The sequence below is a fragment of the Panthera onca genome, chromosome A2 (assembly GCF_046562875.1).
Source record: "Panthera onca isolate mPanOnc1 chromosome A2, mPanOnc1 haplotype 2, whole genome shotgun sequence".
NCBI classification, from domain to species: domain Eukaryota; kingdom Metazoa; phylum Chordata; class Mammalia; order Carnivora; family Felidae; genus Panthera; species Panthera onca.
In genome coordinates this window covers 155,934,101-155,950,970 of record NC_138340.1, presented here as the reverse complement: position 1 = coordinate 155,950,970, position 16,870 = coordinate 155,934,101, and the positions used below count along the sequence as shown (strand labels likewise).

At 41.1% G+C, this 16,870-nt stretch overlaps 2 protein-coding genes across 2 annotated transcripts in view; both read right to left on the bottom strand.

Annotated features, from left to right (window-relative positions):
* Positions 1–6,773: 6,773 nt before the first annotated feature.
* The window catches only part of LOC132679611 (olfactory receptor 9A4-like), a 100,120-nt gene continuing 90,023 nt past the window's right edge, over positions 6,774–16,870 (bottom strand). The window contains exons 6-7 of the transcript XR_013552377.2: positions 11,448–11,497; positions 6,774–6,907 (exon numbers count right to left, since the gene is read on the bottom strand). The gene's annotated coding sequence lies outside the window, so the exon portion shown is untranslated. The remainder of the gene's footprint in view (positions 6,908–11,447; positions 11,498–16,870) is intronic.
* LOC132676887 (olfactory receptor 9A4) lies at positions 13,384–14,331 on the bottom strand. Its single transcript, XM_060628867.2, has one exon. The coding sequence runs from the start codon at positions 14,326–14,328 to the stop codon at positions 13,384–13,386; it is 945 nt and encodes a 314-aa protein (XP_060484850.1). The 5' UTR covers positions 14,329–14,331.

The window sequence follows — 16,870 nt, the reverse complement described above, 5'->3', positions numbered from 1 at the left end:
ATTTAACTGCCTCCTCAACATATTCTTAGATATTTAACAGTAGACATCTCAAGCTTACTTTGTTCATAACTGGACTCCTGATATTCTCCAGTTAAATATTTCCAGAAAATATATAATTATTAACCCACTGGTTTTTTACATATCATACGAAAACAAATCCTATTGCCACTAAGAAACTATGGATTAAATAGATATATGTTAGGGAGAGAGAGAAAAATATATATACAGTGAATCCTTGAACAATTTGGGGTTTGGGACACCGACCCCTCACACAGTCACATAGTCAAAAATCCACATATAACTTTTGACTCCCCAAAAACTTAGCTCCTAATGACCAGAAGCCTTACCAATAACATGAACGCCGATTAACAGATATTTCATGTTATATGTATTATATACTGTATTCTCACAACAAACTATGCTAAAGAAAAGAAAATATGATTAAGAAAATCATAAGGAAGAGAAAATACATTTACAGTACTTTATGTATATTTATTGAAAAAAATCCATGTATAAGGGAGCTCAGGCAGTTCAAACCCATGTTGCCCAAGGATCAACTGCATTTAAAAACAGACCAGTCCACTCCTTCACTGCTTTCATTCTGATCCAGGTGCTTATCATCTCTAGGTTACATCATTGTAGCAGTCTTTGTGGTAAATTAAACTATTGAAAATATTCACTTTTCACCCATCAAAGCAAAAATTTCCCCCAGACAAAGTTAAACAGGCCTAGAAGACTTTATTCAAGGTTACTGCAATAGGAGAGGGGGGCCAGAACTCAGCCTGCATTCGAACGGTTCCGGAAGATGGCGGCGTAGGAGGACGCGGGGCTCACAGCGCGTCCTGCCGATCACTTAGATTCCACCTACACCTGCCTAAAGAACCCAGAAAACCGCCAGAGGATTAGCAGAAGGGAGTCTCCGGAGTCAAGCGCAGACGAGAGGCCCACGGAAGAGGGTAGGAAGGGCGGCGAGGCGGTGCGCGCTCCACGGACTGGCGGGAGGGAGCCGGGGCGGAGGGGCGGCTCGCCGGCCAAGCGGAGCCCCCGAGTCTGGCTGGCAAAAGCGGAGGGGCCGGACAGACTGTGTTCCCACAGCAAGCGCGACTTAGCGTCTGGGAGGTCAGAAGTGAACAGCTCTGCTCGGAAAGCGGGAAGGCTGGAGGACAAAGGGAGGGAGAGCTGCCGAGCCCCCGGATGGCAGAGCTCAGCTTGGCGGGGAACAAAGGCGCCAGCGCCATCTCCCCCGCCCATCCCCCAGCCAAAATCCCAAAGGGAACCGGTTCCTGCCAGAGAACTTGCTCGCTCCGCGCAAACACCCAACGCTGTGCTTCTGCGGAGCCAAACCTCCGGCAGCGGATCTGACTCCCTCCCGCTGCCACAGGGCTCCTCCTGAAGTGGATCACCTAAGGAGAAGCGAGCTAAGCCTGCCCCTCCAGCCCCCGTGCACCTTGCCTACCCACCCCAGCTAATATGCCAGATCCCCAGCAACACAAGCCTGGCAGTGTGCAAGTAGCCCAGACGGGACACGCCACCCCACAGTGAATCCCGCCCCTAGGAGAGGGGAAGAGAAGGCACACACCAGTCTGACTGTGGCCCCAGCGGTGGGCTGGGGGCAGACATCGGGTCGGACTGCGGCCCCGCCCACTAACTCCAGTTATACACCACAGCACAGGGGAAGTGCACTGCAGGTCCTCACCACGCCAGGGACTCTCCAAAATGACCAAACGGAAGAATTCCCCTCAGAAGAATCTCCAGGAAATAACAACAGCTAATGAACTGATCAAAAAGGATTTAAATAATATAACAGAAAGTGAATTTAGAGTAATAGTCATAAAATTAATCGCTGGGCTTGAAAACAGTATACAGGACAGCAGAGAATCTCTTGCCACAAAGATCGAGGGACTAAGGAACAGTCACGAGGAGTTGAAAAACGCTTTAAACGAATTGCAAAACAAAATGGAATCCACGATGGCTCGGCTTGAAGAGGCAGAGGAGAGAATAGGTGAACTAGAAGATAAAGTTATGGAGAAAGAGGAAGCTGAAAGAAAGAGAGATAAAAAAATCCAGGAGTATGAGGGGAAAATTAGAGAACTAAGTGATACACTAAAAAAAAAATAATATACGCATAATTGGTATCCCAGAGGAGGAAGAGAGAGGGAAGGGTGCTGAAGGGGTACTTGAACAAATTATAGCTGAGAACTTCCCTGAACTGGGGAAGGAAAAAGGCATTGAAATCCAAGAGGCACAGAGAACTCCCTTCAGACGTAACTTGAATCGATCTTCTGCACGACATATCATAGTGAAACTGGCAAAATACAAGGATAAAGAGAAAATTCTGAAAGCAGCAAGGGATAAACGTGCCCTCACATATAAAGGGAGACCTATAAGACTCGTGACTGATCTCTCCTTTGAAACTTGGCAGGCCAGAAAGGCTTGGCACGATATCTACAGTGTGCTAAACAGAAAAAATATGCAGCCGAGAATCCTTTATCCAGCAAGTCTGTCATTTAGAATAGAAGGAGAGATAAAGGTCTTCCCAAACAAACAAAAACTGAAAGAATTTGTCACCACGAAACCAGCCCTACAAGAGATCCTAAGGGGGATCCTGTGAGACAAAGTACCAGAGACATCACTACAAGCATAAAACATACAGACATCACAATGACTCTAAACCCATATCTTTCTATAATAACACTGAATGTAAATGGATTATATGCGCCAACCAAAAGACATAGGGTATCAGAATGGATAAAAAAACAAGACCCATCTATTTGCTGTCTACAAGAGACTCATTTTAGATCTGAGGACACCTTTAGATTGAGAGTGAGGGGATGGAGAACTATTTATCATGCTCCTGGAAGCCAAAAGAAAGCTGGAGTAGCCATACTTATATCAGACAAACTAGACTTTAAATTAAAGGCTGTAACAAGAGATGAAAAAGGGCATTATATAATAATCACAGGGTCTATCCACCAGGAAGAGCTAACTATTATAAATGTCTATGCGCCAAATACCCGAGCCCCCAGATATATAAAACAATTACTCATAAACATAAGCAACCTTATTGATAAGAATGTGGTCATTGCAGGGGACTTTAACACCCCACTTACAGAAATGGATAGATCATCTAGACACACAGTCAGTAAAGAAACAAGGGCCCTGAATGATACATTGGATCAGATGGACTTGACAGATATATTTAGAACTCTGCATCCCAAAGCAACAGAATATACTTTCTTCTCGAGTGCACATGGAACATTCTCCAAGATAGATCATATACTGGGTCACAAAACAGCCCTTCATAAGTTTACAAGAATTGAAATTATACCATGCATACTTTCAGACCACAATGCTATGAAGCTTGAAATCAACCACAGGAAAAAGTCTGGAAAACCTCCAAAAGCATGGAGGTTGAAGAACACCCTACTAACGAATGAGTGGGTCAACCAGGCAATTAGAGAAGAAATTAAAACATATATGGAAACAAACGAAAATGAAAATACAACAATCCAAACGCTTTGGGATGCAGCGAAGGCAGTCCTGAGAGGAAAATACATTGCAATCCAGGCCTATCTCAAGAAACAAGAAAAATCCCAAATACAAAATCTAACAGCACACCTAAAGGAAATAGAAGCAGAACAGCAAAGGCAGCCTAAACCCAGCAGAAGAAGAGAAATAATAAAGATCAGAGCAGAAATAAACAATATAGAATCTAAAAAAACTGTAGAGCAGATCAACGAAACCAAGAGTTGGTTTTTTGAAAAAATAAACAAAATTGACAAACCTCTAGCCAGGCTTCTCAAAAAGAAAAGGGAGATGACCCAAATAGATAAAATCATGAATGAAAATGGAATGATTACAACCAATCCCTCAGAGATACAAACAATTATCAGGGAATACTATGAAAAATTATATGCCAGCAAATTGGACAACCTGGAAGAAATGGACAAATTTCTAAACACCCACACTCTTCCAAAACTCAATCAGGAGGAAATAGAAAGCTTGAACAGACCCATAACCAGCGAAGAAATTGAATCGGTTATCAAAAATCTCCCAACAAATAAGAGTCCAGGACCAGATGGCTTCCCAGGGGAGTTCTACTAGACATTTAAAGCAGAGATAATACCTATCCTTCTCAAGCTATTCCAAGAAATAGAAAGGGAAGGAAAACTTCCAGACTCATTCTATGAAGCCAGTATTACTTTGATTCCTAAACCAGACAGAGACCCAGTAAAAAAAGAGAACTACAGGCCAATATCCCTGATGAATATGGATGCAAAAATTCTTAATAAGATACTAGCAAATCGAATTCAACAGCATATAAAAAGAATTATTCACCATGATCAAGTGGGATTCATTCCTGGGATGCAGGGCTGGTTCAACATTCGCAAATCGATCAACGTGATACATCACATTAACAAAAAAAAAAAGAGAAGAACCATATGATCCTGTCAATCGATGCAGAAAAGGCCTTTGACAAAATCCAGCACCCTTTCTTAATAAAAACCCTTGAGAAAGTCGGGATAGAAGGAACATACTTAAAGATCATAAAGGCCATTTATGAAAAGCCCACAGCTAACATCATCCTCAACGGGGAAAAACTGAGAGCTTTTTCCCTGAGATCAGGAACACGACAGGGATGCCCACTGTCACCGCTGTTGTTTAATATAGTGCTGGAAGTTCTAGCATCAGCAATCAGACAACAAAAGGAAATCAAAGGCATCAAAATTGGCAAAGATGAAGTCAAGCTTTCGCTTTTTGCAGATGACATGATATTATACATGGAAAATCCGATAGACTCCACCAAAAGTCTGCTACAACTGATACATGAATTCAGCAAAGTTGCAGGATACAAAATCAATGTGCAGAAATCAGTTGCATTCTTATACACTAACAATGAAGCAACAGAAAGACAAATGAAGAAACTGATCCCATTCACAATTGCACCAAGAAGCATAAAATACCTAGGAATAAATCTAACCAAAGATGTAAAAGATCTGTATGCTGAAAACTATAGAAAGCTTATGCAGGTAATTGAAGAAGATATAAAGAAATGGAAAGACATTCCCTGCTCATGGATTGGAAGAATAAATATTGTCAAAATGTCAATACTACCCAAAGCTATCTACACATTCAATGCAATCCCAATCAAAATTGCACCAGCATTCTTCTCGAAACTAGAACAAGCAATCCTAAAATTCATATGGAACCACAAAAGGCCCCGAATAGCCAAAGTCATTTTGAAGAAGAAGACCAAAGCAGGAGGCATCACAATCCCAGACTTTAGCCTCTACTACAAAGCTGTTATCATCAAGACAGCATGGTATTGGCATAAAAACAGACACATAGACCAATGGAATAGAATAGAAACCCCAGAACTAGACCCACAAACGTATGGCCAACTCATCTTTGACAAAGCAGGAAAGAACATCCAATGGAAAAAAGACAGTCTCTTTAACAAATGGTGCTGGGAGAACTGGACGGCAACATGCAGAAGGTTGAAACTAGACCACTTTCTCACACCATTCACAAAAATAAACTCAAAATGGATAAAGGACCTGAATGTGAGACAGGAAACCATCAAAACCTTAGAGGAGAAAGCAGGAAAAGACCTCTCTGACCTCAGCCGTAGCAATCTCTTACTCGGCACATCCCCAAAGGCAAGGGAATTAAAAGCAAAAGTGAATTACTGGGACCTTATGAAGATAAAAAGCTTCTGCACAGCAAAGGAAACAACCAACAAAACTAAAAGGCAACCAACGGAATGGGAAAAGATATTTGCAAATGACACATCGGACAAAGGGCTAGTATCCAAAATCTATAAAGATAAAGAGCTCATCAAACTCCACACCCGAAAAACAAATAACCCAGTGAAGAAATGGGCAGAAAACATGAATAGACACTTCTCTAAAGAAGACATCCGGATGGCCAACAGGCACATGAAAAGATGTTCAACGTCGCTCCTTATCAGGGAAATACAAATCAAAACCACACTCAGATACCACCTCACGCCAGTCAGAGTGGCCAAAATGAACAAATCAGGAGACTATAGATGCTGGAGAGGATGTGGAGAAACGGGAACCCTCTTGCACTGTTGGTGGGAATGCAAATTGGTGCAGCCGCTCTGGAAAGCAGTGTGGAGGTTCCTCAGAAAATTAAAAATAGACCTACCCTATGACCCAGCAATAGCACTGCTAGGAATTTATCCAAGGGATACAGGAGTACTGATGCATAGGGGCACCTGTACCCCAATGTTTATAGCGGCACTCTCAACAATAGCCAAATTATGGAAAGAGCCTAAATGTCCATCAACTGATGAATGGATAAAGAAATTGTGGTTTATATACACAATGGAATACTACGTGGCAATGAGAAAAAATGAAATATGGCCTTTTGTAGCAACATGGATGGAACTGGAGAGTGTGATGCTAAGTGAAATAAGCCATACAGAGAAAGACAGATACCATATGGTTTCACTCTTATGTGGATCCTGAGAAACATAACAGAAACCCATGGGGGAGGGGAAGGAAAAAAAAAAAAAAAAAAAAGAAAGAGGTTAGAGTGGGAGAGAGCCAAAGCATTAGAGACTGTTAAAAACTGAGAACAAACTGAGGGCTGATGGGGGGTGGGAGGGAGGGCAGGGTGGGTGATGGGTATTGAGGAGGGCACCTTTTGGGATGAGCACTGGGTGTTGTATGGAAACCAATTTGACAGTAAATTTCATATATTAAAAAATAATAAAAAAAAAAAAAAAAAAAAAAAAAAAAAGAACTCAGCCTGCATTCAACTCCACTAAAACAAAGAATGGGAGAGTTTTTAAGCCCTGAGATGTGCTACCAGAAAAGTACTGAAGTACCTTAATGGAGAGATTGATCAATGGGGTAAGCACATTGAGCTGCTCCTGAGCCTGTAAAGGGTGAAGAAAAAGAATTTACAATTATAAGTGCTCTAAAGTAAATAATCTAAGAATAGGGATGGCAAGGGTCTGGAGTCAGGAAGAAACCTATCTAAAGTTCAGAGAGGTAAGAGAAACACTATGGCTGTATTGGTCAACCCCTTTCTGCCCTAATTTCCTCAAGTGATGCACTTCTCCATACATTGATTCTGGATTCTTCCATGTAACTGGCTTTGATCAACAGAATGAGACCAAAACTTCAGTGTGCCAGTTCTCAGCCCAGGCCTTAGGAGGCCTTTAGTATTTCCATCTGTGTTTTCTTGTGTCCTGCCACTATCAGAGGAAGAAGTGCTCAGGTAAGCCTGCTGGTGCCAAGAAGAAGAGGAGAGACACCCCAGTTGAAACATCAGTGTGGACCCAGCCTAGACCAGCCACCTGCCATCCAACCCTTAGACTCACACACAAGCTGACCTGAGATTAGCAGAACCACCAGCTGAGCCTGGCCTAAATAGCCTGAAGCCCTAATGCATAAAAATAAAAGTTTATTGTTGTATGCCCCTGGAGTTTTATGCTTAGCTCTTATATAGCAGAAGCTAACTGATATAATCTCCTAAGTGGTCTCCCTCCTTCTCTCTTACTGGCCTTTAATCAACTGTCTACATAGCAGTCAGAATAATCTCATTAAAACATTGGACAGATTCTGTCACTCTTTTTCAACAACTTGCAATACTTTCCAACTCACTCCTCGAAAAGGCAAAAGTCTTTTAAAAGCTTACAAGGCTCTATATGATCTAAATCCTGATTACTTCTCTGACTGAATTTGCTCTTACACGCCCTATACTTGCTCCATTCTGGCATCTTTACCTACGCTTGCCCAAGGGTCTCTCCAATTGTTCACTATGCCTGGGGTGTTCTGTAATGGGCATCCAAAGGGCTTTGTACTTCATTCTCTCAAGCTTTCCCTGACAACCCTACTTAAAATTTCAAGACTCCCTCAATAGATGGTCCCATACAGTCCTATTTCACTTTTCTTCATAAAACTTTTTCACAATCTAACATACTATTTTTAACAAGTTTATTGAGATATAATTCACATAGCACAAAGTCACCCATTTAAACTGCACAATTAAATGCTTTTTGGTATATTCACAGATATTTGCAATGATCACCTCAAAAATAAAGCCTGCACATGGACTGGAAAAACAAATATTGTTAAAATGTTGATACCACCCAAAGCAATCTCCATATTCAATGAAATCCCTATCAAATAACACCAGCATTCTTCACAGAGCTAGAACAAACAATTCTAAAATGTGTATGAAACCAGAAAAGACCCCAAATAGCCAAAGTAATGTTGAAAACAAAAATCTGGAAGCATCACAATCCTGGACTTCAAGCTGTATCACAAAGCTATAATCATCAAGACAGTATGGCACTGGCACAAAAATAGACACATAGATCAATGGAACAGAATAGAGAACCAAGAAATTGACCTACAGATGTATGGTCAACTAATCTTCGACAAATCGAGAAAGAATATCTAATGGAAAAAAGACAGTCTCTTCAGCAAATGGTGTTGAGAAAATGGGACAGTGACATGCAGAAGAATGAACCTGGACCACTTTCTTACACCATATACAAAAATCAACTCAAAATGGAGGAAAAACCTAAATGCGAGGCAAGAAAACATCAAAATCCTAGAGGAGAGGGGCGCCTGGGTGGCTCAGTCAATTAAGCATCCAACTCTTGATTTCAGCTCAGGTCATCATGGTTCATTAGTTCAAGCACCATATTGGGCTCTGTGCTGACAGTGTGGAGCCTGCTTGGGATCCTCTCTCTCTCTCTCTCTCTCTGCCCCTCCGCCACTTGTTTTCTCTCTCTCTCTCTCTCTCTCTCTCTCTCTCTCTCTCTGTCTTTCAAAATAAATTAATTAAACTCAAAAAAATTCTAGAGGAGAAGACAGAACAACCTCTTTGACCTTGGCTGCAGCAACTTCCTACTAGACATATCCCAGAGGCAAGGGAAACAAAAGCAAAACTGAACTATTGGGACCTCATTAAGATAAAAATCTTCTGCACAGCAAAGGAAACAATTAACAAAACTAAAAGGCTGACAGAATGGGAGAAGATTATTTGCAAATGACATATCTGTTAAAGGGTTAGTATCCAAAAATCTATAAAGTACTTATCAAACCCAACACCCAAAAACCAAACAATCCAGTGAAGAAATGGGTAGAAGACATAAATAGACACTTTTCCAAAGAAGACAACCAGATGGCTAACAGACACATGAAAAGATGCTCAACATCACTCATCATCAGAAAAAGACAAATCAAAACCCCAGTTAGATACCACCTCACACCTGTCAGAATGGCTAAAATTAACAACTCAGGCAACAACAGATGTTAGAGAGGATGCAGAGAAAGGGGAACCCTCTTGCACGGTTGGTGGTAATGCAAACTGGTACAGCCACTCTAGAAAACAGTATGGAGGTTCCACAAAAAAATTAAAAATAGAACTACCTTATCGCCCAGCAATTGCACTACTAGGTATTTATCCAAAGGATACAAAAATGCTGATTCGAAGGGGCACACGCACCCCAATGTTTATAGCAGCACTAACAACAATAGCCAAATTATGGAAAGAGCCCAAATGTCCATTGACTAAAGAATGAATAAAGGTGTGGCATATATATACAATGGAATACTACTCAGCAATCAAGAAGAATGAAATCTTGCCATTTAGAGTAACACGGATGGAACTAGAGTAATATGCTAAGCAAAATAAGTCAGAGAAAGACAAATATCATATGAGTTTTTCCCTTCTTTACACTGTGTATAAGTATGTATCTAGGTTATGGAAGAAACAGACTATAACAATCCAAGAAAATTACAACATATAAAGTTAATTTTTTCATATATATATATATATATATATATATACATATACATATACATATACATATATACACACACATATATATATATATATATATACATATACATATACATATATATATATACACACACACACATATATATATATATATATGTATATATATATATAAAATTTTATATTCTAGGTTGAAATTAGGCATTAACACTGACAGCAAGTTTGGCCTGGTCCCTTACTTTGGTGAATCTGACCATGATTTGCCATACTCTTTTCCCACTATCTCAAGACCAGCCAAGTCCCAGTTAGAGACTGCCTCATTAGCCTTAACTAAAATAAAGATGATAGGGAGCAGAGGAGCAACTGACCCATAGGAGACAAATAATGGGAACAAAAACAAGCATTTGTTGTTGTGGGATACAAGGATCTTGAGACTACTTTTACCACAACATAACCTAGACTATCCTGACTGATATAAGAATAAATAACAAGTAGCTCAGATAAAGATAAACAATTAGCATTTCATGATGTAGCACTGTAGGCTATCTAGCATAGTGGTTAAGGGAATAAACCGCAGCCAGACTGCCTAGGTTTGGATCCTAGGCCTTTGCATACTAACAATGTGACTTTGGGTAAGTCACTTATTGTCTCTGTGCCAGAGTTCCTTGAGTAATAATAGTAGTTACCCTAGGGAGTTCTTATATGATTTAAATGAGTTGTTTAGTAGTAAAAATTAAAGAGTGAGACTTAAGCAGTATTTCTTAGCTTGGGTTCCTCAGGAGGCCAAGGACTTATTGGCTATTCATTGGGGAAGACAGTCCATGAGAGCAGGCATGAATGACAAAAGATATGAACCATGGAACACTGTAAAACCAATAAAAGGATGCTTTACCAAGCTTCCTGCCCCTAAGTGCAACTAATTGTGTGATCTTTGGTACTACTCACACCTTAGTATATGTATAAACTCTGTTTCATAACTATCCCTCAGAGGGGAAAAGGGGAAAAATTATCTACTGGTGTCTACTTTCACTGGTCATATTACATCCAATTGGGAGTAACTCCCCACAATTTCTGGGCTGTCCATGCATGGACTTGGATGCCAAGTAGGTCCCTTTTTGGTGAAATCAACAGGGAATCCCTAGGGCTAGATGTGAAAATTGTTCCTGACGTGCATAATATGAAGTATTGGTTGTTAATATCATTATTATTGTTCACATTATACATATACATCAAGCATTTCTGCGATCCATTTTGGGAAGTAGAGAGAAGTATTCAGCATAGCAGAAAATTATTGCCTGAAAAGTTGGGGATAGGGAGTTTAGGCACTGGGCTTCTCGAGTATTTAACTTCAGTGCTATACTGCTTTGGAGTATGGAGCTCTAGATGGATAGTCCTCTCTGGTTCTAATTACCTAGTATACAAATAAGTAAGTACTGTGTGACAGAGCAAGATTCTTTAGAATGGAACAGGCTCTTCTCTTCTGCTGAGAGTGACATTTCTTCCCTATCAGACACACTAACCGAGACCCCAAGTTCAAGAAAGCATATAGTCACGTCTACACAGGCCTCCTTCTCTTGATATTCTCCTTGAGCTCCTGGCTACTATGTTATGCTCCAGGAATATTTTCCAAAATATTTTAATTTAACAGAAGCTCCACTTACCAAATATCTTCCAGTTAGAGAAATGTATTCATATAAATAAGCAGGTGCTCCTGAATAAGAGAAAAATAAATAAATATTTGAATAAATAAAAAGGTAAGATTGAATTACTACATCCCTTAAAGTACATAAATGAAATTTATTATTTTATTTTTATAGGCAATACCTACACATGGTTACAAAAAAAAACAGAGAGAATATTAGAAGTCAAACAGTGAAAAGTCTCATTCCTTTCCCATTCTATCTGTCCATAGATCTACAAGTAATTACTTCTTAATTTCTTACAATGTGGTCCACAAGCAAATATGAATAATATTATATGAATATTATTTCTACTTCTTTCTTACCCAAAAGTGAATACTAAGTTCCATGTGCTTTGCTTTTCTCACTTAACAATACAGCCTGGGAATCATTTCTAATCATTGCAGAAAGAGGTTTTTTATTCTTTTTATGGCTGCATAGTATTTCATTGTATGAGTGAAACAATTTATTTAACAGTCACCTACTGATATCCATTTGGTTATCAATATTTTGTTATTACAAAAATGCCATAGTGGATAAAATGTGTGCTTATGACATCAGAAAGGGAATCACTGATTGGAACCAAAGAGGGGCTGACTAGGGGAAGAGTGAGTGAGGTTGGTGTGCTGGCACAGAGGCGCAAGGGCTGCCTTGTGGGAAGCTGGATGACAGCACGCTAAGCTTGGTCCATGAGGGGGAAAGGCAACGAGGAATGCAGAAGTGAAATGGGGAACTGGAGCCACAGAAAGAGAGCTACAGAGAAGAATCAGGAAAGAAAGTGGGCAAGAGAGGATGAACAATTGAAGGGGATAGGAATCAGGGGCCAGGTAACATGAACCTTGAAAGGACGGAGGAATGTGAGAGGGGCCAGAGGCTGCCTCTTCCTCTGCCCTCTCTACACTCCTCCAGAGCCCAGGGACCCCGCGGGGCCAGCTCTCCCTTGTCACAGCAGCTCTGTTGTTGTCCCACATCCTTTGGGCAGCAGGCACCATGATGTGGGTGCTTTCAGGTGAGAGAATACCACCTTATCTAGCTCTTCCTCCCACACCCTGAGGAAGCCCACCAATTAGAGATGTGTCTTTTAAAAAACAACCATTCCTGGGATTGTAATGGTGTCCAGAATTGTGGAATTATGCCAGCCAAGAAAATATGCAGAGAAGTACTAAGGCAACAGACTTTGGAACAGGAAACCAAGGGCAGAGGTAATTCGTCCCTCACCCTCACCCCCAACAGCATCAACATCAGCTGAAGCTGATTAGAAATGTAGACTCTCCAGCCTTAGTCCAGACCTCTGAATTATAATGTGCATTTTCAACAAGATCCCCAGGTGATTGAGGGCAGTGTCTTAGGTCTTCATATCTATCATTGAAATTAGAAATGTCACATTTATAGAAGTGAAAGAATAGTCTTCTTGTATCTGTTGAGAGAGAGAGAATATGTTTGAGTCAGGGAAGGACTAGGGAGCTTACATGGCCAGAGAACCTAAACCACAGGACATTTTATATGAAGAGATGAGTCAGTAACCTAGAAATGAGTAGTCATTCCATTCTGCAGTTGGGGAATATTTTTCCTAGCTTTTTCTGTTCAGAAATACAAATATCACACATATATGTATTATTTTTACATTTAATTTTTAACTTTTATTGTGAAATGTATCATATTTTGAGAACAGTATGTATATGTATATCTATAACTATATATATATATATATATATATATATACACACATATGTATACATGTATAGATATATGTTTAAAATAAAGTGAATTTTTAAAAACAAACAACCATGTTAAAAACCATGGCCATAACATAAAAGGCTATTGTTGTACACAGAATATTTGATGATGGTTATGATGCAGATCAAAGAGGAGTATGTTTTTTCAGAGCATTATAAAATCCATAATAATTAAGACAAGACTAATTCCTGAATAGTTGACACCAGTGCTTTGCTCCATCCCGAAGGGCTTCTATGACTTTGTCATTTCGGAGGGTGAAGATGAAGGGATTGAGGAAAGGAGTAACTACTGAAACCATCAAGGACACCACCCTATTGTAATCAGCTGCTTGAGTTTGCTTGGGTTTCACATAGAGGAACAAGCAACTGCCGTACCCAATCACAACACATGTGAAGTGAGAGGCACATGTAGAGAAGGCTTTCCTCCGGCCAGAGACAGAGGGGATCTTGAGGATTGTGGAGATGATATAGCTGTACGAGATGATTGTAGGGATAAGAGAACCAAAAAGAACAAAAACAGCCATTAAGAACAGGATGAACTCTATAAAAAGGGTATTGTTGCAGGACAGTTTGAGCAATTGCCCTCGGTCACAGAAGAAATTGTTCACCACATTTGATTTGCAGAAGGTAAGCTGAAATGTGGCATAAACTGGCCAGATTTGAAAAAGGAACCCAAACACCCATGACATAATGACCACCCAGATGCAGGTGCGGCTGTTCATAATGATGTCGTACCTCAGAGGGTTACAGACAGCCACGTAACGGTCCACAGCCATCGCTCCCAGTAATGCAAACTCTGTGGTCCCCACAGCAAGGTACAGGAAGAGCTGGATGACACATGCAGCCAGAGATATTGTCTGCATCCCAGGGAGCAGCAGCCCCCAAAGCATCACGGGTACGATAATAGTTGTAACCAAGATCTCCAAGGCAGAGAGATGACCAAGGAAGAAATACATGGGGGACTGCAGACGTCTGTCCACACAGACAATCACAATGATGACCGTGTTTCCCATTAATGTCACTGAGTAGAAGAAGAAGAAGATAGCAAAGAGAATATGATGTAGTTCTCGGGAGCCAGGGAAGCCAAGGAGATAAAATTCAGTGGCACTAGAGTGATTCCCCAACATTCAGTTCTGAGCTCTTGTTCCTTGTGGAATCTAAAGAGCAAAAGAGAGAAAACAAGTTTCTGATCACAGGAAGATTCAAGGCAATTCCAGCTTGAGGAAATATATCCTACTCCTAGACTTCACAACATAAGGCTACTATTTTATTATACAAGGTTGATATTAAATGTTTCATGAAGGATATGTGTAACTTATGAAGGTAAATGTAAATGCCCAAGAAGATGAGCAGTAGCCACCAACACCACACCTGAGGCATGAAAACCCACTCACCCAGTATGTACCCGTCTCCCAGTTCACCAGCCATCCTGCCTCCAACCCTGCCCTGACCTGCCATTCTATTCACTTCCCTGGTCACAAAGTGCTCATTCATGCCACCAACACTTCATCTCCAGTGCCCAAAAGTGTCTTCTCTGCCTCTTGTATCCATGTCCTGCAAACTCCTGCTACATTTCAACAGTTCAAAGAATCCCAACCTTAGCCAATCACACAAAGACATGATTACTTCTTTTGTTTGTATCCTCTAACATAGGTTCCATTTGCATTATATTCATTTTAAGTTTCTGCCTCAATTATACTAAGAACTCTGCAGTGTTGTTACCAAGTGGGACCTATCTAGGACATTGTCATAAGAACTGTTTTGAGACAAAATATTGAGTCTTTTCCTGACTCCTGGAAGCTGGCTCCGTGGTGTGGATTATCAACTTCTCCCTCCTTATTCTCAGGATGAAAGGCATCCACCATTTCTCATATCCGTGAATGTATATCCTCCAGGCAGGAAGGGCCTCTCCAGTTCCCTGTTAGCGACCTCTAACTCTGAGATCTTTTATTCCTCTGTTCTGTAGATGACAATGGGGAGGCGGGTGCCAGAAGGAAGTCCTGTCTGTACTGCAGTCTCCACCCTGGGACCAGAAGACAAGAAAACAGTGGTGATATAGAGGCAAAATCCTCCATATTCCCCCGGTCTCAAATGTCTAGTTCCAGACAGAGACAAAACCTCGAAATGGGCAGCCTATCGCTCTAACCGAACTGCAATGGTCTCAGTCCCATAGAGCAACTTGGAAAACTCAAAGAGTGCATATGCTTATCTACGACCTTCTATTTTCTCTAGAGCCCTAGGGTAAGAAAATGTTAGAAGACGTCAATATAAATCATACTGAGTTCTTCAGGAGGTCTGGACTTCTTCCCTCACCACATGCAGGTCTTTGCTCAAATATCTCCTCTCCACAGCACTTTCCCACACATCCCCTTCAAAACACTACCTGCACAGTTTCACTCTCTAACCTTGTTAGGCTGTATTTTTATTCTATTGGCTCTCATCAGTAGCTCAAACCATATTATGTGTTTAATTGTTTATTAGTTTATCATCCTCAAAATCCCACATTAGAAGTAAGTAACTTGAAGCAAGTTCTTTAGCTTTCTTGTATTATCACCTGTGACAAGAACAGAGTCTGACAAAGTATGTGTTCTATAAATATTTTTAAGTGACTTTATCAATTAACAGGCTAAAGAACAAACCAATGAATAAACAAAGAGTACCCAACCTTTCTACCTTTCCCTCCATTCACTTTTCTCTAAAGCATTGCCCAGCCAACCTGCAATCTCTCTTCCCAGAGATCCCCACAAGAAGGCAAGCAGCTAAAAGGAAGAGATGAAGAGATATGAGAGAACAGGAACGGAGGTGATGACAGAGAGTGTGCTCATCGCCAGCACTGGGCACCGTGAAGCTGCTCTCTGCTATGGAGGGCCATCTAACCTGCAGCTACCTTAATCCATTCTTCAGGCTCTTGGTGTCCTTATTGTACCTGGCAGCCAAACCTAGACCCTCCCCCTGCTAATGCTCTGGTAACTCTCTCCTTCACCAAGGGGCATACCTGGAAGACACTCACCTGTAGGGAACGGACTGGACTGGAAAGTTCTATTGCACTTCAGGCATCATGCAGGCTCCCACGGCTAGTAAACAGCCATGCTTAGGAGACAAGGGCAGCTCCTGCTGTCTCCACTCATGGTGAAGAACACTGTCCACACCCAGGAGCTCAGGAAAAAGTCCAGAAGTAGTGCTGAGAGGAATCTAGCTATCTCCCTCCCCCTCATTCTCTCTGCCTCCTTCCTTTCTATCTTATCCATCCCCAAGGATAGTTATACACTGGAGAATCATTTGCACAGGTTCAGAGACACACTAGGGATGTAGTCAAGGAAAAGCTGAAGAAACTTTCACTCTTCCCTCCTGAGGATAATCAAGTTTTAGACCCCGGTAAAGTTCTCTGCATTGGGAAAACTTAAACACTCCTACTCAGGAATTTCTCAACTTTCAGGCTGCCATCCTCCCAGACCCTTAGTTATCACCACTACCAAGCTGTGAACACTCAGCCCCCTCATCTGCTCTCTGCTTCTCCCTGACTCCATTTAGCCCTACAGAGCCTGCGCTGCCCCCAAGCTGATGACTCCAGGACAGACTCAGAAACTTAGGGGCCACTCAATCTTCTTCTTCTTCATCTCCAAGGTTTCAGGAAGCACGGCTTTCCCGATGATCTCTGCACACTCTAAA